The sequence below is a fragment of the Nicotiana sylvestris genome, chromosome 1 (genome assembly GCF_000393655.2).
Source record: "Nicotiana sylvestris chromosome 1, ASM39365v2, whole genome shotgun sequence".
Lineage (NCBI taxonomy): Eukaryota > Viridiplantae > Streptophyta > Magnoliopsida > Solanales > Solanaceae > Nicotiana > Nicotiana sylvestris.
In genome coordinates this window covers 92,341,402-92,362,694 of record NC_091057.1, presented here as the reverse complement: position 1 = coordinate 92,362,694, position 21,293 = coordinate 92,341,402, and the positions used below count along the sequence as shown (strand labels likewise).

Genomic DNA, 21,293 nt, shown 5'->3' with positions numbered 1-21,293 from the left:
CTTAAAAATTGGATAACAACTAAACTTATAATGTGGTTTTAAGGATACGTGTTTTCACCTAATACCAATTGATGAATATGAAGATTAATAATGAAAATTGATAATAAGATAAAGTAAATCAGTGCTTGAATGGAATTCAACCCTCGAGCTTGAATACCCTCGAACTGATTGGTGCAAGAACATTTAAAAATATAACAAGCTGATGAACAAGAATATGAGCTAAAGAGAAAGTGTTATATTGCTTTGATATGTGTGAATCCAAGTACCTTACAAATGATTGGAACTCCTCTTTATATAGTAGATGAATTCTGATTATGGTATAACTCTAATTACAGAAGGAAATCCCATGATTAGCTAATTAACTGTCCTTGATTTGATCCGTTCCGAGATCTCTGCCATGATCTTTGACCGGTAACAGATATCTCGCCTTTCTGTTATTATGCTACGATGTTTGTCTTATTCGGTCTCAATCACTACCGGTCTCGATCTTGACAGGTACCTCGAATCTTTGAACTCAGTACCTTGTCCTCGTGCCTCGATTAGATCTATTACGGATCGATCTTCGATCCTTCACACCGGTCTCGATAAATCAGTAAAATCGGGCTCACCCGATTTTAACCGTATACAATCATAAATTTTAAAAGTTTTTTTTTTTTTTAAAATTAACTCATCTAAATTGAAAGAGAGGGAGTAGTACTATAATATTTACACGTCTATCACATGTTTTATTTCTCATTAAAAACCTTAAATTGCTTTGCTTCAAATATGTTTTACACAGACAAAGGAAAAATCTGGCGGCATCAATCACTTTTGATTTTGAACTTTCATGTAGAGTACTATTTTGGCAACTGAAGTTGCAACCCAAAGTTTGAAATAATACTGCAGCTTTGTTTCTCCGGCTGATTTTATGAGTGCTATATTGCTCTATCATATTAGAACCAGACACACTTGCCTTCACAACAAGCTCTGCGCTTTCAACATTTACTTCAGCACAATCTCAGTCCAATGCAGACAACAGCAGCCCACAAACCGCCCCTTTCAATGCCTACAGCACCACCAAGAACCAGAAATCTCTGGGTTTCATCAAAAGGGCTTCTCCAAAATCACCCAACAAATTGTTGGAAGGGCAGTTCATGCAGTTTGTCTAAAGGAAGAACCCCATTTGAGCATTTTCCATTACAACACTTTGATCGGTATGTATTCGAAATTTGGGAACATTGAAGGTGCTCGTCACGTGTTCGATTTAATGCCCGAGAGAAATGGGGCGTCTTGGAATAATATGATATCTGGGTATGTTAGGATGGGTCTTTACTTGGATGCTGTAATTCTTTTTGTTGAAATGTGGGGTTTTGGAATTCAACCAAATGGGTATTTTATAGCTAGCTTGTTGACTGCATTCAGTAGATTGGAAAATATGGTTTTGGAAGGATTTCAAATTCATGGATTGGTTATGAAATATGGTTTGTTGAATGATGTTTTTGTGGGAACTTCTTTTCTCCATTTTTATGGTGTATATGGACTACCTTGTAGTGCTAAAACACTGTTTGAGGAAATGCCTGAAAGGAATGTTGTTACTTGGACTTCCTTGATGGTTGCATATTCAGATAATGGTTACCCAGAGGTGGTGATAGATCTGTACCGAAGAATGAGACATGAAGAGGTGTCTGGTAATGAAAACACATGTACTGCTGTTATTAGTTCTTGCATAGCTCTTGATGATGATTTTTTGGGTCATCAAATGCTAGGTCAGGTTGTAAAGTCTGGATTCCAAGACAATGTTTCTGTATCAAATTCTCTTATTTCGATGTTTGGTAGTTCTGGTTGCATTGAAGATACCTCTTATATCTTTGAGGCCATGATTGACCGTGACACTATATCATGGAATTCGATTATTTCAGCACTAGCGTATAACCAATTGTACGAGAAAGTGTTCAGCTCCTTTTCTGAAATGCGTCATGTTCATGATGATGTCAATTCAACTACACTTTCTGCATTGTTGTCTGTTTGTGGAACTATTGATTGTCTAAACTTAGGCAGAGGTGTTCATGGTTTGTCGTTGAAATCGGGATGGGATTCTAATATTTGTGTGTGTAATACTCTTCTCTCCATGTATTTGGAGGCTTCGAGGCCCAAAGATGCTGAAAGTTTGTTCTTTGCCATGCCAGCAAAGGATGTGATTTCGTGGAACTCCATGATGGCTGGTTATGTTTTAACAGGTAAGTACTTCAAAGCTTTGGAAGTGTTCGCTGAACTGCTTCACTTGCAAAGAACAGTTAACTATGTGACTTTCGCTAGTGCTTTGGCTGCGTGTTCAGATGGTCAATTGCTTGATGAAGGAAAAACTGTTCATGCTCTTGTAATTGTTCATGGGCTCCATAACAATTTAATAGTTGGCAATGCATTAGTCACCATGTATGGGAAGTGTAGTATGATGTGGGAGGCTAAAAAGGTATTTCAAAAAATGCCTGACAAGGAATTAGTCACTTGGAATGCATTAATTGGTGGCTATGCAGATAATAAGGACACACTTGAGGCAGTGAGAAATTTTAAGTCAATGAGAGAGGAAGAGAATTCTCCAAATTACATTACTTTGATTAATGTTCTTGGTTCTTGCTCAACTGAAACTGATCTGCTGAACTATGGCAAGCCGTTGCATGGACATATAATTCTGACTGGTTTTGAGACAAATGAATACGTCAGGAACTCTCTCATCACTATGTATGCGGACTGTGGCGATCTCGATTCAAGTAATCTTATCTTTGATGCACTACTAAATAAGACATCAGTGACCTGGAATGCTATGCTTGCTGCCAATGCTCGTCTTGGTCTCTGGGAGGAAGCGTTGAAACTTCTTCTGCAGATGCAAAGGGAAAAACTGGAGTTTGACCAATTCAGCCTCTCTGCTGCACTTTCAGCCGCAGCAAACTTGGCATCCTTGGAAGAGGGTCAACAGATTCACTGTTTAGCTACTAAACTTGGGTTTGACTCAAATTCGTTTGTTGGAAATGCTACAATGGATATGTATGGGAAATGTGGTGAAATGAATGATGTTCTGAAAATATTCCCCGAACCAAATATGCGTGCAAGATTATCTTGGAATGTATTAATATCTGTTTTTGCCAGACATGGATTGTTCCAGAAAGCTAGAGATACTTTTCACGATATGGTAAAGCAAGGTTCAAAGCCAGACCATGTGACTTTTGTCTCTCTTCTATCAGCCTGTAGTCATGGTGGTCTAGTAGATGACGGTCTGAGATATTTTGCTTCTATGACTTCTGAATTTGGAGTCCTGGCTGGCATAGAGCACTGTGTTTGCGTAGTAGACCTTCTTGGAAGATCTGGAAGGTTCCCTGAAGCCATTGCTTTTATTAAAGAAATGCCAGTGCCACCAAACGACTTTGTTTGGAGAAGCTTGTTGGCAGCATGCAGGATGCATGGAAATACAGAACTAGGAAAGGTAGCAGCCGAAAATCTTCTAAAATCTAACCCATCGGATGACTCAGCTTATGTTCTTTATTCAAATATGTGTGCAACTTCGGGGAGATGGCAGGACGTTCAGAATGTGAGAGCTGAAATGGAATTGCATAAAGTGAAAAAGCAGCTTGCTTGCAGTTGGGTCAAGTTAAAGAACCAAATATGCACCTTTGGGATCGGAGACTTGTCTCACCCGAAGTCAGAGAAAATATACAGGAAGTTGACAGAACTGAGAAAAAAGATTCAGGAGGCCGGTTATATTGCTGATATAAGCTTTGCATTGCATGACACGGATGAAGAACAGAAAGAGCACAATTTATGGATGCATAGTGAAAGACTTGCACTAGCATACGGTTTGATTAGTACTCCTGAAGGTTCAACTCTTCGAATATTTAAGAACCTTAGAGTCTGTGGCGATTGCCATTCAGTTTTCAAGTTCGTAAGCAGCATTATTAGGAGGGAAATCATATTGAGGGATCCTTATCGGTTTCACCATTTTAGTGGTGGCCAATGTTCTTGTGGCGATTACTGGTGATAATGGTGTTGGTAATCTGTGATAAATTTTAAGGATTTGACTGGTATTGTTGACTGGGCACTCTACTTAGCTCTTGGAAGGGAGCACCAGCCCGATTGTGTCGAGCAGGAAATGAACTTTCATGGCAATTTCTGTATATTCCTTTTTATTCTTGCTAGAGACTGTCCCTGAAACTGTGAAAGAAATTTCCTCCTATATCTATAAGAACCTGTGAAGATGGTTTCTATGAGGAGAAATGATGGGATTTTGGAGAACCGCACAGAGAATCATTCTGCTATATGACAACTTTTAATACTTCAATCTATACAAAAGATTATGTCCGCCCAATGTTGACACCAAATGAATGAATATAAAATGTATACGTCTCTTTACAAACATTTTTGTTTAACCATGGTTAAGTAATATGTATTTTATTTTAATTTGTAACTTTTGAGGTTAAAATGTTTGATTTGGCGCAAATACAAGGTGCAAATTACTTTCTGGTGCTATAGTGTAAGTCAGCATCACATATCAAAATTCCACTTTTCTTTATCGTACCAAATTGTATGTTTGAATTAGGGTAGGGCTAGAAATCCAACACATTCCTAAATGACAAGTTGTGCCTTGTTAGTTGTTAGCAATGGCCTCTTAAAAAGAAGGGAAAAAGCTCCAATTAAGCTATAGAAATAGACCAGTATGATCTTCTGATTTTGGATTTCTCCTCTGCACACACAACATTGAATTCTAAATAGGAGTAGATTTTATCATCCACGATATGAGTCAAGTTTTTGTACCTAACTTTTTTTTGAATAATTTGAAGGGTAGCATATTTCATTATAAAATTTCGTGGGGTTTATTCAAAGTAAAATAAAAATTTGACATTTTAGCCATTGCATGAGCAAAATCTGTCCTAAACAGTCCCTGTTCAAAAGTTGAAGATTGTAAGACCACAGTATCACATAGGCTTTTGCTCAAAGCAAATTCGCTTCAAAGCTTTCGTGGCTGGACTCTATTCTCTTTAACTGCGGTTTTATGATTGCTCCATCTCTTTAAAAATATGGTCACGTGTATTTATCCTCCAAAAGTTATGTATTTTTGGAGGATCCGATACAGGTGCGGCAACTTTTTTTAGGGTCCGAGCAAGAGAGTTGTTGCTTGAACAGGGAACACAAAACGTCTCTCATTGAAGTCTTATAGTAGTGAATATCTAATGAAGATCCAAGCAATGAAATTTCCGCATAGACATGAACATCAGCTATTCAGCATAATGCTAAAGCTAGTGGATGAGAATATACACTGTCTTGAGAGGAAAAAAAAGCTCAAAAAATCAAGATCACAACGTTTTTACCATCCATAAAGATTACACCTCCAAGACATACAGAAAGTCTAGCTTATTCCACAAAAGCATAAAGCCAATAGATATCTACATAAGGATTGCTTCTGTTATTATAACAAAAGGATTGTTTCTTCTGTTATTATAACCAAAACTGATATATCAAGCATTCAAGCTTATTCCGGTAATTCGGTTACTGAATCTCACTCTGTCATCCTTACTTGCTTAGAATTGCTATTTAATTACAACAACAACAACAACAACAACAACAACAACAACCCAGTATAATCCCACGTATGGGGTCTGGAGAGGGTAGTGTGTACGCATACCTTACCCCTGCCCCGGAGGATAGAGAGGTTGTTTCCGAAAGACCCTCAGCACAAGGAGATGAAAAAGAGGCAATAGAACAATAACAACCATATATGTCAAGAAGACAATGCCAGCAACCTAAGAATCAGAAAAATAAATGGAAAAAGCAATATCAATAATCAAAATAATGGGAAGGTACTAGGCAATCGGAGCAGAAAACAATACAAACACAACAAGTACCACTAATAATCTAAAGCAATACACTACAAACTAGCCTAACACCCTCAACAGGGAAGAAAAATGCTCAACTACCTACTAATCTACGACCCTAATGCTCGCGCTCCAAGCCTGCCTATCTAAGATTATGTCCTCGGTGAGCTAGAGTTGCGCCATGTCTTGCCTGATCACCTCTCCCCAATATTTCTTAGGTCGCCCTCTATCTCTTCTCACACTTGACAAAGCCAACCGCTCGCACCTCCTAACCGGAGCGTCAAGGCTTCTCCTCTGCACGTGCCCGAACCATCTAAGCCTCGTCTCCCGCATTTTTTCATCTATGTGCGCCACCCTCACCTTAGCCAGAATATCTTCATTCCTAATCTTATCCAATCTAGTATGCCCGCACATTCACCTCAAACATCCTCATTTATGTTACATTCATCTTTTGGATATGAGAGTTCTTGACTGGCTAACATTTTGCCCCATACAACATAGCCGGTCTAACCACCGCTCTATACAACTTGCCTTTAAGTTCTAGTGGCACCTTTTTGCCATACAAGACGCCAGATGCTAACCTCCATTTCATCCATCCCGCCCCTATGTGGTGTGTGACATCCTTGTCAATCTCCCTGTTCCCCTGGATAATAGACCCAAGATACTTAAAACTCCCTTTCTTGGGGATGACTTGTGAATTAAGCTTCACGTCACTGTCCGTTTCCTCCGTTACGTCACTGAACTTGCACTCCAAGTATTCTGTCTTAGTCCCCCTCATCTTGAACTTGCCGACACTGCCTCGCGTCTCATCAATCAGGACTATATCATTAGCAAATAACATACAGCATGACACCTCTCCCTGAATATGGTGTGTTAGCGCATCCATCGCCAGGGCAAATAGTGGAAAGGACTCAGCACTGATCCTTGGTGCAACCCCATAACTACCGGAAAATACTCCGAGTCACCTCCCATTGTCCTAACCCGAGTCTTAGCTCCATCATACATGTCCTTAATCACTCTAATGTATGCTACCAGAACACCTTTAGCCTCCAAACACCTCCAAAGAACCTCTCTTGGGATCTTGTCGTACGTTTTCTCTATGTCAATAAACACCATGTGTAAATCCTTCTTCCTATCCCTGTACTGTTCCACTAACCTCCTGATGTGATGGATAGCTTCCATAGTTGAACGGCCAAGCATGAACCTGAATTGGTTCTCTGATGTAGACACTGACCTCCTCACCCCCGCTTCCACCACCCTCTCCCACATTTTCATAGCATGACTAAGCAACTTAATACCCCTATATTTGTTGCAACTCTAGATATCACCTTTGTTCTTGTACAACGGAATCATCGTACTCCATCTCCATTCCTCTGGCATCTTCTTCGTCCTAAAAATAACGTTAAACAATCCCGACAACCACTCTACGCCCTCTCTACCCACATACCTCCAAAACTCAACCGGAATTTCATCTGGCCCAGTCGCTCTGCCCCTGCTCTTCTTACACATAGCCCCCCACGACCCATCGACCTTAAATACAATACCCAAAATCACGGCGACTCTCGGAGTGCTCCAAATCGCCCAACACAATATCTCTGTCCCCTCCTCGTTAAGAAGTTTGTGAAAGTGAGTCTGCCATCTCTGCTTAATCTGAGCCTCATCCATTAAAATTTTGCCATCCTCGTCCTTGATGCACCTCACTTGATCCAAATCACGTGCCTTTCTCTCTCTCACCTTGGCCAGCCGAAATAACTTCTTGTCCCCGCCTTTATCCCCTAATTCTTCATACAAGCCACCAAACATTGCATTTTTGTCCTTTGTGACCGCTAGTTTCGCCTCTTTCCTAGCCTTCTTGTACCCTTCTCTGTTCGCTCTTCTCTCCTCCTCATCTGAGCTCTCCACTAACTTCAAGCATGCCGCTTTCTTGGCCTCCACTTTTCTTTGAACCTATTCATTATACCACCAGTCCCCTCTGTGCCCCCTAGAGTAGCCCTTTGAGACCCCTAACACCTTCTTCGTGGCCTCCCTAATACAGTTCGCCGTCATTGTCCACATGCTTCTCGCGTCCTCACTACTCTTTCAGGCCCCATATCCATCAACTTCCTCTCCAACACCTGCGCTTTATCTTTCGACAAAGCTCCCCACCTGATCCTCGGACGACTCCAAATAACCCACTTTTTCTTCTTTATTATGATGCCGGCGTCCATCATCAAGAGCCTATGTTGTGTCGCGAGGGACTCACTCGGGATAACTCTACAATCCTTGCATAGAGAATTGCAATTTAATTAGATTATAATAATTTCGTTGAATAAAAAATAATTCTCCATTTCTAAGTATTATATCTACTGTTCTTCATTCACGTTACATAACATCTCCTTACTATGGATTAATATAATTTACTCTAACAACTAACAAGGAGCCGATTCACCATAGTAGCTACGACATGGACATTGAACAATTAATTCTGTTAAGATTAATTAAATGTTAGAGTGTTATAAGTCAATTTTTTTTGGGTCCAAAAATTGTTTCATTTTTAAATACTCTATCACTTGGACAAATATCTCACAGACTAAAATATTTTTATTCTCCACCTAAAAAAAAAGGAGGAAGAAGAAGAAGAGGAGAAGCCTTTTATTATCCCCCGCCCCCTCGCTTGCTTACTACGTTAATGTGAAATACTGGCGCTAGCTAATATACTCTGTATATATGTAGAGGTACAATTAGAAGGCAAGTCAGGTGTAAGTCTTCACCACCGCTTGCCCCAAACTCTCGCTACTTTCTCTCTAAAGTCTTAGAGTTTTCCACTCAAAATTCAAAATGTTGAGCAAGAACAGGGTTTCCATGGCGGTTCTGCCATTCTTGGTTGCGTTCCTTTTGATGGCCCAGGGCACAATGCCAGAAAGTGGCGCTTTTACTGCCATGCCATTCAGATATAATTATTATGAGGAACAATGCGAAAGGGATGTGGAGGAAATGGTATGGTCTACGATGCACAGAATAGTGGCGATGCAACACAATGCACCAGCACAACTCTTGCGCCTGCTCTTCCATGATTGTTTCATTGGGGTACCGTACCCTACTCTCTCATTTTCTCCAAATTTGTTTTTGTTTTTCTTAATCTGTAATTTCTTTGTGCTCCACATTTTGTTACTTTGTTGCGATTTCCTGATTCTTGATGTATGTTTTTCTTTTTGTGCATTGTACATTAGAGTCAATTAATCAGGTGTTTTGTGGGTTCTAGCACTAGTTTACTTTTCCATCTTTTTGGGGGTTGGAAATTGAGATGGGGATGGGGAGGAATGCTGGTTTTTGCACTTCTTACTGTTATTCTTGGTTCTACCCTGTAAGTGATTGTGATCCCAGTACATCATACTCCTATTCTGTTTCGTGCCTTATCTCACTCTAATATTTTCTTTGCATGTAATGGTTGTGACTTCATTTTCATTTCCCCCGACATTTCTTTAATTAGCCTTGAAATTCATCATTTGTTGCATTATGGCCTTTTAATTCTTCATATGAACTTATGTGTTCTCGTGCCTTGGTGTTAAGTCTTTTCTAAGTCAAGGATCTTAACTGTTCCAACTGACTCAGTTACTATTGTCATTCCTATTTTCAGAAAGTGCTCTTAATGAGTTCTAGCATGTAGATGCTTAACATGTAGTTTTATCAGTACTTGTGCCCGCGTCCACAATTCATTGGATGTTAATGCTTGTATTTCTGCAATATATTTGTGGATGTTTTCTTTCGTTTCAATTTGCTTTTTGATCTTAATTTGTGTGCCATGCGCCTGTCATTCTTCGTATGTTCTCATGTATATTTGTGCCTCGTTTTGGTTGTTTGATTTGGATGGAGGTTTCAACCGTTAGATGCTCTTTGAGTTTCAAATGTGCACTCTTATTCTAACTATATATTTTGTCAGCATTAGCACTTTTCTCGCCTTGCTTACGGAGTTCAGTATTCCCTTTACTTTATAGGAGAAGTTAAAAATATTTAATGTCAATGAAGTTTTTATGCTTAAATCTCAATAGCCACTCTAAGACTCTGACAACTGCCAACATCACTTGTGAAAACATTCAAAATTCGATAATAATATCTTTATCTTTTCTTTGTAAGTTCTTACGTTTATGACAATTCTTGTTCTGTTCATTCTAGGGTTGTGATGCATCTGTTCTGCTTGCTAACAGTAATAAAAATGGGACTGTTGAACGCGAGGCGATCCCTAATAGGACACTTAAAGGGTTCAGTTTCATCGATATGATAAAGGATGAAATTGAGGAGGCATGCCCTGGGGTTGTCTCTTGTTCTGATATCCTTGTCCTTGCAACGAGAGATGGCATCGTTCTGGTATGAGTCTGGCCTTGTTCTTTGTTTCTTATGGAGTAGTAACTACCTGAAGTTTCTTTTAAAAAAGATTCTTGTTCTTATACTGATTTGTAAGTGTAATTTATTCACTGGCATGTATGCCAGTTTCCTCATATTAATTTCGTTAAATGATCTTGTTGTGCTTGTGCATATTCAGATGTTCCTAGTACATAACAGATACTTCTGATACCTTCATCATTTGTTAATAGTGCAATTTTAATAATATGTAATTATTTGAAAGTATTCATCACGGGAAGTTTCTTCTAGCTTTTGGAGCAAAATTGGCTATTATCAATGTCTTCATAAGCTCCATTGGACCTACCATTTATTGCCTGTCACCTTCCATACTCCCACCATCACTAAGAGAGAAAAATGTAGAAAATGCTCTTCTCGCTCAAACGAATCTCTTTCCTTTAAAACTGCCATGAAAACTACATCAATCATCTTATCTTAATTAGAATGTCTATATATTTTTTGTTTTCTTATGCATACCTACACTAGCCATTGGCTGGTTAATTCAATCCTTACCTTCATTCAGGAACTCGTTATGAACAAAAATTCCCAGAAGCTTATAGCAGTTTCGTAAAGCTATATAATTTTAATAAAATATTATAAGTGCAGCTACTTCTTCCTAAATGACCATTGAGAAATGTATGTTGCATGTAGTAAAAATTGAAGCTGCAGTTACAACCCCCATAAAGTAACTAAGATTGGAGATACAGCCAAAGCAACCCTCATATTTCATCCCAAGAAACTATTTCTTCTCCTTTGTGCCTTTGTTCTTTTTAATATAAGTCTTCTCAAGTTACAACTATACAAAAATATTTTTGTTTTGAACAAAATTTGCTTTAAAAGTACTTCTTTAATTTTTATTTTACTTTTTGTTATTCCAGAATATTGTCCAAATGACACTATTGACAATTATGTTGGCTTGTCTCCTCGTTAGTGATATTGTTTTTTTAGTAATTGTTCTCTCATTATTGATTTTTTTTCCTTCACCTTTTAGTCTATGGCTCTTTTTATTTTTCTGGGAAATATTGGTGCTGTGACTTTGAGGCTATGCTACTCTTAACTGTAGTTTTTACTGAATTTTCCACAAAATCTATTGATATGACTGAACAAAATAACTATAACCCATTCCACCACCTCTCAGGAAAGATAAAACGATCTCATACAAAATAGTGTATAGAAGTGACCACTTAGCTAGAGACGTACTTCCCATTTTTATTTCCACTTCAATGATTGCATAGTTTTGCCAGTTGCAATCTTGACAAGGCAAAGGCGCTGCTCAAGCTGATAAGGATGTAGGCCACTCGTCGAAGATGGTTATGGCGATTCAGATGATGCAGTGATAGTGTGGTGGGAAGGAGAGAAAGAAATTCTTAGAGGAGCCATTTCTGTTGGAAGAAAGTCTGCTAGAAATTCAGAAAGTTATTTTCACAAGTGTGTGAGCTGGTTGCAAAGAATTGATCAATTAGGAGCTTTTATAACTCTTAAGCTAGTTCATTTAGTACAACCTAAGCTTACAAGGTTTTGATACACCGAAACTGCATTGGCTCGAGGTGAGAGCTTGAGCATAATATGAGTTACATAAGTTCCCATACAGCAGTAGATACTCTTGGATATTTCAAGAATGATACGGTTGAACTATTAGTTTGATGTAAACATAATGAGAAGACAATGTCAACATCAAATGCTTAAGCACTTTAGATGAGAACTACTTTCATGCACCGAAAAACAGCTGACTTTTGGAGTCATCGGCCATAAATTTAGACATAGTGTATAAGTTTAAAATCTACACCAGGAAACCCAACACAGTTCGCCTCAAAACTGACAGTTATTTTGTACAAGTTGAACACCAGAAAGATGCATTCAAGCATAAAGTGCAGAAACCAAAGATTGCAAAATATAAACAAGGTCATCAAATATTTAAGACAAAAAGGCTCATCAAATTATCTTTCAAGATAGCAATTTGATTTTTGATGCTTTCAAGCTTGAGTTTGATAGAGACCTGAAATTAGGATCACTGATCTTCCATTTTTTTTTAAATTCGAACATTCTGCAATCTTTCCTTATTACGTGTTATTTTCCTACATCTTAGGCTGGTGGACCATATTATCCTGTGTTAACGGGCAGAAAGGATAGTAAGGAGTCATTCTTTGATGAGGCCATGGCTGAAATTCCACGACCAAATGGGAATATCAGCGAAACTCTTAGGCTATTTTCCCTTCGAGGATTTGATGAGAGGGAAACAGTGGCACTCCTTGGTAATCTTTCTGATCCCATTACATTAGTCTGCATACACTGCACCTTATTTTTTGGGATATACATTTATTGAAATTTTCTGTTCTTTTTTCCTTACACCTGAAGGGGGACATAACATTGGGAAGATTGGATGTGAATTCATTCGGCCAAGGCTCAGCAATTTCATGGGGACAGGTTTGCCTGATCCAACAATTCCTTCTGACTTCCTTGAAGAGTTAAAGCGGGATTGTCCAGAAAATAATAGCACCATCAACAATATGCTCAATGAACGTACAGCTAGGAGTCTGAGTGAGTCAGCTGTTGGAGCTTCATTTGATAATCACTACTACAAGACTTTAATGAGAGGAAGAGGGCTATTGTTTGCTGATCAACAGTTGATGGCTCATGAAAAGACTGCAGCAGCGGTGATTGATTATGCTTTGGATGACGGGACTATGTTCCGTACAGAGTTTGCTCATGCCATGGCCAAATTATCAGATTTTGGTGTTCTTACTGGATCCCAAGGAGAGGTCCGGCATAGCTGCTCCCTTCCGAACTCTAATCAATGAGAGCTCTTCAAAGTTATTCACTTTTCATTGTGCCAGTTATTGAAGAAAAAGTATGAAACTTAGATTCTTTAACTCGTAATGATGGCCCTTATTTCTACGGTAATTAGACCAAGAATTGATGTCGGTATTTGTTATGAACATCATAAACAAATTATTTTGCGAAATCTTAAACTTATGAACATCATGATCAAGGTTTGCGCTGTTTTAGCCAAGATTTGCACCATCCTAATATTTTTGAAAACAATTATTGAAGAAAGAACATAAAAACATACCTGTAATGGATCAATAGGCAATAATCATAGATTGAAATCAGATCTGAGTAGGATGGCAGATTCAAATATAGATGATCATCTGTCAAGAATCTGCCATGCCACTCAGATATAGCTTCAATGTATGAAAGTTTCTTCATCTCCCTCCCAGGACTTAATTATTCGAAGGCTAGGCCTAGCTTATATGGCTATATATAACAAAGGCACCGCCTACTTTTGTTGAGTTATGCGTAGCTCTTACGTTGAAATTTTTAAATATATTTTTCTTTCTCTAGGATTAGTTTTCCTTTCAAAAATACCTATTTAGTAGCAGCACAGCGTAACCCTAATGTGAATTTCGGAAACTTTTGATGTAGCCCTTCTAAATATCTGATATCGCACTCAAAACTTACCATATGTGAATCCTTAGGCGGTGCTGCTCCAACCATACTAATATATTTATATACTATATTAAAAGCACGAAGGCCCTTAGCGAAATATCGCCTTGTATACCCCTTAAAACTAGATTTTACATCGGACAACATTGTCATTTAAACTAGATTTTACATCGGACAACATTGTCATTTAATAATTTTCCTAATATTTAAGACTTTGAAATCAAATAAAATTTAGTTTATTAAATCTTTCCTTATTTGCATTATTTAGACCTTTAAAATCAATTAAAAAAATTTAAAACTAAAAAATACATAGAACGTGAAATTAAAAAAACTTACCTTATGTTAATTATTATGTGTGTTTAAACATGGAAACTTGAATTATTCTAATTTATTGCTTTCGACATAAGGTCCCAAATAGTTGTTTTGCAATTAATGTGTCAAATTGTAAAATATTCCGCCGACGTAAACAGAGATTCCGCCTGAGTTTACGATTTAATGAGATTTGAACTTATTTGCTATAATCATCTAGAGAAAAGGGAAGCCAAACACTTCTATAAAGTTATTATTCTACATTCTCCATCAACATTTTTTTAAAGAGTATTAATCAAAATCTATGTGGACGGCTGCAGAATAAAAGAGCGAAATTTAACAAATATCTAAAAAAAAAAAGTATTATTAGTTCTCTATTGATTTTCTAGCCATAAGCATAGAGTATACATTGATTATATACAATTATACACATATAATATATAAGTTATGCATATATTATACATTTATTGGCTATTTTTAGTTTAAGCAGTTGGGCGGTCGGCTATTTTGGTTAATTCTTCTACATTTTTAAAAAAAAAAATAGATCGAATGTTTTTTTTATTAATTTCAACTGATTCTATTCTATTTTGTCCGTTTTTAGTTCATTGGTGAAGATAGTAACTTTAAAATATGGCCTTGTATCTCTGTATATTGTAGTTCACTTATAAATAAAACACATCTTTTAAAGAGTTCGCTACAGGATTCATTATGATTCCAACTTTAACAAGATACACATAAATAGTTTATAGTTTAAAGTTTTATTCTTCTCTTGATGTTATGGATTTTGCAGTTATTACAATTTTGTTTTTCAGTATAATTAGTTTGGATCTTTTATGTGCTCTTCAGGAAACGCTTATATTTTGAGGTTTTTTTTATGAGCCAATGAGGTCAGATTTTACTATAAATCGTGAATTCTATAAAAACAAAAATTGTATGTTAAGATTAGATATTATTTTGTAGCTTTTTCTTATTTATTACAGATTCTTTGATCATGACAATGCAATCAAATTTGAAGGAATAATGTGTCCCAATAACTAAAACTTTTGATTTTTTTTATTTTTTTTTATACTTAAACAAATTTGTATTTTTAAAAAAAATTGACAGTAAAGAATTTATAATTTGTAAAGATAAAAATTTGTAATAATTGAAATGGGATAACATATAAAATTATTTAAGTTGCATTCCTAATATTTAGAATTTTAAAATTAACTAAAATTTTAGTTGGTACGTCTTTCCTTGTTGAAATTATGTAGGAATTCATAAATAAATCAACTAAGATTCTACCTAATATAAAATTCTTTTCTTATTACAAAAAACTTAAAAAAAATATATTTCATATTGAAGAAAGGATGTTACAAACCAAAAAAAAAAAAAATACGACTAATAATATTAATTAGTCCGTTGAAAGATTAGTCCATGCCGACACCAACTTATAGCCTGTTTGGCCAAGGTTTTTTTGGCCAAAAGTGTTTTTTTTTTTTTTGACTAAAAGCAATTTTGCTAAAAAATTGAGGTGTTTGCCCAAGCTTTTGGAAGGAAAAAAAAGTGTTTTTGAGGAGAAGCAGAAGCAGAAAAAAATAGCTTCTCTCCAAAAGCACTTTTCTGAGAAGCACTTTTAAGAAAAATATACTTGAAAACAGTTTTCAAAAGCTTGGCCAAACACTAATTACTGCTCAAAAGTGTTTTTCAAATTAATTAGCCAAACACAAACTACTTCTCACCAAAAACACTTTTTTAAAAAGTACTTTTGAAAAAGCACTTCTCAAAATAAGCTGATTTTAGAAGCTTGACTATTAGTCTCATAAAAAATACTCGGTGATTACGGAATACTATAACATCCATTGTTGGAGATTAGTCCATGAAAATATAAATGTTTATACGAAATGATTTAAAGTAGAGTTATTCATAATTAAAAATTACAACTTAAATAGAACATAACATTTTATCGGATAAGAATATAAGATTCAAAACTTACAGTTTTATCTCCCTTTTCTAATCTATTCTAGAAAGTATTTTTTTGGAGTTTGTTTTCAGGTAATGGCTCCAAGAAAATATTTTTGTCATACCAATACATTTTACTGCGTATTTTTTTTTGTGTGTGTTGTTGAATTTGCACCGAACAAATACCTTGAATTTTGTAATATTTTGAGGAGGATTTACGGAACGAATGAGATGAAAGAATGCATGCACAAGGTGATGTACCAACGATAAATTATGATATAAACATGATGGATCGGCTTTGTTGCTTCTAATTCGAGGACTTTTGTCGTTTTAATATTCATCAATTTTAGAAATTTTTTTTTTTTTAAACTTTACTTTATAACTTAAATCCATTTTAACATAGTACTATCTAACAATGTAATTTTAAGAAATTTATATTCATTAATATAGGGCAATGCGCGTACCCTAAAACTAGTATACTTATACTTATAGGGATAGATATTGAATGAATGGTAATGGACAACCCTTGAAAGTCAGAAATTTTGGAAAGGAGAGATGAAGAGGATTTTCATTTTCATTTCAGCCTTTGAATCAAACTCAACAATAAATATCGATCTCCTAAATACGCAGGCCTGTTTTGTTTAACGTTATTGTATTTGTTTGTTATATATATACTAGTCTCTCGACACGTGCGTTGCACGTGTATGCCGAGTTATGTAGTACACAAATTTTCAAAATAATATCAATATTATTAGAGCAAAATTTTGAATAAGTAATTGTATATGAATGAATAAAATATAAGCCGGTCGAACGATCAATGTGGATTATCGTATAGTTACTTGTTTGCCAAGGTCAAGATGATTGGATATTATGGGTGACTTATTTTTTTTATCAATTTTATTTTCATGAGATATAAATATATTTTCCTAGTATATGTTACTTTCATCCATTTTGGTTGCGCTATTATGATGATGATTCTTGTTGTCGACATTGATATCTCTTAAGAGTAATTAAAGTTTGCTATGTGAAAACACGATGTGGTAGAAACTGTCAGATATTGGAATTTGTTTGACGTATGTTTTTTTTATCGTCCTTGCAAAACATAAAAGTAGATGGAGATATATTCTGAGAAAATTGAGAGGATATCCTTCATTTTCACGGAGAAAATTAATAAATTCTTAGAATAAGCACATGCTTGGTAGCATATTGACCAGTTATAATTTCTGCACGTATACATTGTTGTTATATCCACTACAAATCATCTATGTACTATTGTATAGCTTTTTGGAAGGTCCAAAATTTAAGTCATTTGCTCGGAAATTCAGTTTATGAACTTAAAATATAGTAATTGTTCAAGTGCTAAAATAGTTATTAAAGAACGACCAATATTTGATATTTTTTTAACAAATAATTAAGTTTCACTAATTTAAAATTATTGTTTTCAAATCACAAATTTTGTAGGAGTTTTAATATGTGTTTTTTATAAATTGAGTTTGAATATGCATGTCTCTTGCAATAAATATGACTCGATAGTGCTTATTGACTATTCCAATTCTATCTTAGCTTTTCACCCACTTTTTCAGCGTAATTTGACAAAATAAACGTTTTGAATCTCATTCTTCCTTTAAGGTTTAATTTCTTTAACATTCAGTACATTTGGTGGACAAAAAATAAATTATTCTTTCATAAAACAAACTAACTTATTAGTTCATAATACCAATCATAATTACCACATTGAGTAAATTATATAAAATAGTGCTTATTATATTCAATGATATTATCATAAAATAAACGTAGATTTATCGTTTCTCTCCTAAAGAGTTGTGTCTTTCAATAAAATAACTAACCTTTCATGTTATTCTCTCGTGTTCCATGAACCAGAAATATTCCCAAAATTTGGACAAATTTTGATATTGTTATAGTCCCTTTCACTGAATGGTCTTGTGAGTGCACACTGTTATATATATATATATATATATATATATATATATATATATAGAATTATGTCAAAATAATAAGCCATCTGAATGAATATATATAATCTTATAATATTGATAATTCATGCGCTAATTTTGAAAAAGCCAAAATAAGAAATAAATGGAGAAACAAAAAATTTATGAACTTCAAATTGTGATCCATCAACGGCGGATCTACAATATTCTGGACTTGCTTTCTTTCATGAATCTCCCTTTCGCCAATGTGATGTCAGTGTTGAACACTTATTTTTCATCATTTTTTTTCTTTTTCCTTCTCAATTGGTCGATTACTCCTACAATTACTCTATCAGGGACATGTTGGTATAACTTGCAAAACAAACAACACACTTTTTAAACAAAATAATTACTATTATTGTTCTATAAATATTGAAAAAGAACCTAAAAGAGCCAAATTGTGCAACCATTTTTTTTAATAATGAAATAATTGTAAGAGATTTGATGGAATTACGAAATCGATGTTAGGCAATGGGGTTTTAGGAAGTTGTCAGTAGTATTTTATGCGCCAGAATATAATGGCTACTAAAGAGGTCGAAGTTGCATTTTTTGATATTTTTTTACTACAAGAATTTAACCCAATGGAAACAAATATGACTATTCCTACGAATATAATGAATATTTTTCATCATTTTTTTATTTTACTATTGGAGTACAAGACCTAGGAAAAATGAATGTCAATATTCCTGAACGTTGGTTAATGAGAAGAATTGGCCGATTATTAGGAAAAATGACTCATTTGTGTGCATTTGCTGCAACAGAACAGTAAGTCTTTAAATAGGTGCAACATTTAGAATTTAAAACAGCCAATAGTTTAAACTGAGTTTCAAAAGGTTATTTATCAACTGGAGCATCACAATTTTTGGAAATAGACATGTCTAATTGGTTGCCTTCTTTCACGTTAATTATTATTTTTAGTATAATATTTTAGTAATTAAATGACATTTCTACATATATTTATTAGAAGGATATTTTGGTATTCAACTTTTTAATTTTGGGGTTTTCACTTTTATAATAATATTCATAATGTCACACAAACAACTCCAATATACATAATTTTTCGTAACACATTCATTAAAAATTGGACTCACAATAAATACAAAGTTATATACACATGTATATATAAACTTGTGACAACAATAAAGTTACTAAACAACTTTGTAACTTTAATATGCTAGGTTAATTGTCAGTATCTTTTTAAAACAAAGTAAATTAGCCAACGTGAATAGTTATTGGCTTTGACTAATTTTCATGAATTAATAGTAATCGACATACACATTATATTATGGTAAGTATTACTTTAGTTGCATAAAATCATGAATCAAAATATAGTATTGATATGAAGCAAGCCAATAATAATCATACAAATCATAAACCAATATTCAAGGAACATAAAAGGATGGAAAAAGTCCATAGAAACTTATCTGCTAAGAAGGACCCGTATCACAGATAGATGTGAACCCAAACCATGAATTCTTTTCTTTTTTAATCTCAAATGCATTTCTAGAATTTTTTCTTTAAGGTAATTTTCTTATTTATAATTTCAATTGATATGCCTACCAAATACGTCTGCCTTTAGATTTAAAGATTGTGAAGAGTCATCATTTTTACTAATGTAATGATGACTCTAAAACAAATGTTCGTCCTCGAACGTACTAAGAATTGTTCTCAAGTTATTAAATTGATAATTTTACTTTTACATAATTATTCGTGGTTGATCCCACATTATCGCATTCGACATAAGTCCGACAATACCATTTCAATTGAGATTATTCCCTTTATTCATATTTGTAAACTTTGAAACAAATTTCTTACACTCCAATCATTTCCAGAAAGGTCCGATTTTTACGTCAACACACGATATTAGTCCCGACTGGCTATAGCAATTCGTGCCCATGCACCCATCAAATACGGGGTATTACATTCTCCCCGACTTCGGGTCATTCGTCCTCAAATGAGAAGTAGAGCCTCTCCTCCAACACATAATGTAACTTATCTCTTTCTTTGCACATTTCAATATCCCAAATTTTTCTAACTCCCAAATTTTGCAGAAATTTCGACAAAGTCTCCCTGTAATTGGGTCTATCCACCTGTCAGAGTAACACCAAAATAACTCCTAACAACATGTCCACAACCCAACAACGCACCACAGAGTATATATCAATAACACTAATCTCCGCATCACAAGCACGTCATTATCACAATGATATCTTGACATAAACGCATAATATGTATGACCATAACCACATCTCTGGTCTTAATGGTTGTTCATAATAGATTACAACATCGCCAATTAACCTCATGTTAACAAAATTTCGTTTCAAACCTCCAGTTTACTAACAACAAGGCATGAAGATCTTATAATTACTTACCCAAATTAACGAGTCATTTAACGTCACCGGGGCTCTCACCTTGTAGGCTAAAACTCAATAGTTACAATACAATTTTGGCAAATTATGCATAGAGATATTCATACAAGAATTTTCAAATAAGCCTAATAGGGATGACTCCCTACAAGTGCTATAGCACAAATTTTAATTTCACAAAAGGAGAATTTAAACACATAAATTTTTCACCACCAAGACCTCGTCCTTATATAATATCCACCTCAGGTTGTAGCTCGGTTTAAATATTTCATATCATATAAAAATGTGAGGATCTCATCCTCAACTCTGAATCACAAGTATTTTGCTCATTGTGCCAACTAAAATTTTCCATTTCCTTTCTTCCTTCTTTCAATTAATTTTGGTTAAACAAAATCACAACATACAATGATCCCTCATACCGGTAGGGCATATAATTTACAACTTAAATCAATTATTTAGAAATTACATCAAACTCATTGAATTGATTAACAAAAGTCACTTTTAGCCTCACAACTATTTTTAGTGACCAACACATAATGATAGACATAACTATCTCCATATAATGTCCCAACAGAAGTATTCACATATGTAAATATAAGAATTACGAAGCTCACTCGTAAGTGGAGCACAATAGAGAACTTTCCTCGATCCTAAAAACTAAACTTATAATCCCAAAGAGAAGATTCCAAGGGTAAACCAAAAGGATTTGAAGGATAGGGCTTATGAGCAGTCTTAGTTGATTGGTTGGGGTTATTTCATAAGAATTACGGAATCTACTGTATATCAATCATTTGAGCTGACTATGTAAAAAAGTTTATTTCAATTTACTCAAAGAAATGTTATAAATCTGAGATTTTACAGTCGGATCAGGGTTCTATTTCTTCCATTCGCCGACAACTAAACTCAAAATAACAGTGGATCGGAGGAGCATGTGTACAGGCTAAAGCTAAACAAAAATGCCAAAGGAAATCACAAAGAACTAGAGGATACTCTGGGAGGTTACAGCCTTACAGGTATTCACATAT

The 21,293-nt window shown here is 35.1% G+C and overlaps 4 protein-coding genes across 4 annotated transcripts; 2 read left to right on the top strand and 2 right to left on the bottom strand.

The window, feature by feature from the left end:
- The first annotated feature begins 766 nt into the window (after window positions 1-766).
- LOC104247056 (pentatricopeptide repeat-containing protein At3g24000, mitochondrial) lies at window positions 767-4,481 on the top strand. The gene has a single exon (XM_009802990.2). It carries the CDS (start codon window positions 908-910, stop codon window positions 4,007-4,009), a length of 3,102 nt encoding a protein of 1,033 aa, XP_009801292.2. The 5' UTR covers window positions 767-907; the 3' UTR covers window positions 4,010-4,481.
- A 112-nt stretch (window positions 4,482-4,593) lies between these two features.
- On the bottom strand, window positions 4,594-7,109 carry LOC138872211 (uncharacterized). The gene is made up of 4 exons (XM_070150385.1): window positions 6,806-7,109; window positions 6,372-6,659; window positions 5,651-5,768; window positions 4,594-4,711 (listed from the first exon to the last, which is right to left on the bottom strand). Exons 1-4 carry the CDS (start codon window positions 7,107-7,109, stop codon window positions 4,594-4,596), a joined length of 828 nt encoding a protein of 275 aa, XP_070006486.1.
- Window positions 7,110-7,164: 55 nt separating this feature from the next.
- On the bottom strand, window positions 7,165-7,886 carry LOC138872209 (uncharacterized). Its single transcript, XM_070150384.1, has 3 exons — window positions 7,851-7,886; window positions 7,575-7,787; window positions 7,165-7,230 (listed from the first exon to the last, which is right to left on the bottom strand). The coding sequence occupies exons 1-3, from the start codon at window positions 7,884-7,886 to the stop codon at window positions 7,165-7,167; spliced, it is 315 nt and encodes a 104-aa protein (XP_070006485.1).
- Window positions 7,887-8,364: 478 nt separating this feature from the next.
- LOC104247057 (putative Peroxidase 48) lies at window positions 8,365-13,227 on the top strand. The gene is made up of 4 exons (XM_009802992.2): window positions 8,365-8,906; window positions 9,993-10,184; window positions 12,304-12,469; window positions 12,573-13,227. The coding sequence occupies exons 1-4, from the start codon at window positions 8,658-8,660 to the stop codon at window positions 13,013-13,015; spliced, it is 1,050 nt and encodes a 349-aa protein (XP_009801294.1). The 5' UTR covers window positions 8,365-8,657; the 3' UTR covers window positions 13,016-13,227.
- The last annotated feature ends 8,066 nt before the right edge of the window (window positions 13,228-21,293 follow it).

What these genes read in the sequence shown, in the direction of transcription:
- LOC104247056 (XM_009802990.2), top strand. Translation starts at nt 908, where the DNA reads ATGAGTGCTATATTGCTCTATCATATTAGAACCAGACACACTTGCCTT.
- LOC138872211 (XM_070150385.1), bottom strand. Translation starts at nt 7,109, where the DNA reads ATGTGGGAGAGGGTGGTGGAAGCGGGGGTGAGGAGGTCAGTGTCTACA. An exon ending in GGTGCCACTAGAACTTAAAG is followed by an intron (nt 5,769 to 6,371) that starts GCAAGTTGTATA and finishes TCTGATTCTTAG; the next exon opens with GTTGCTGGCATTGTCTTCTT. An exon ending in TCCTCCGGGGCAGGGGTAAG is followed by an intron (nt 4,712 to 5,650) that starts GTATGCGTACAC and finishes TTGTGTGTGCAG; the next exon opens with AGGAGAAATCCAAAATCAGA.
- LOC138872209 (XM_070150384.1), bottom strand. Translation starts at nt 7,886, where the DNA reads ATGACGGCGAACTGTATTAGGGAGGCCACGAAGAAG. An exon ending in TTAGGGAGGCCACGAAGAAG is followed by an intron (nt 7,788 to 7,850) that starts GTGTTAGGGGTC and finishes TATAATGAATAG; the next exon opens with GTTCAAAGAAAAGTGGAGGC. An exon ending in AGTTATTTCGGCTGGCCAAG is followed by an intron (nt 7,231 to 7,574) that starts GTGAGAGAGAGA and finishes CGTTATTTTTAG; the next exon opens with GACGAAGAAGATGCCAGAGG.
- LOC104247057 (XM_009802992.2), top strand. Translation starts at nt 8,658, where the DNA reads ATGTTGAGCAAGAACAGGGTTTCCATGGCGGTTCTGCCATTCTTGGTT. An exon ending in TCCATGATTGTTTCATTGGG is followed by an intron (nt 8,907 to 9,992) that starts GTACCGTACCCT and finishes TGTTCATTCTAG; the next exon opens with GGTTGTGATGCATCTGTTCT. An exon ending in CGAGAGATGGCATCGTTCTG is followed by an intron (nt 10,185 to 12,303) that starts GTATGAGTCTGG and finishes CCTACATCTTAG; the next exon opens with GCTGGTGGACCATATTATCC.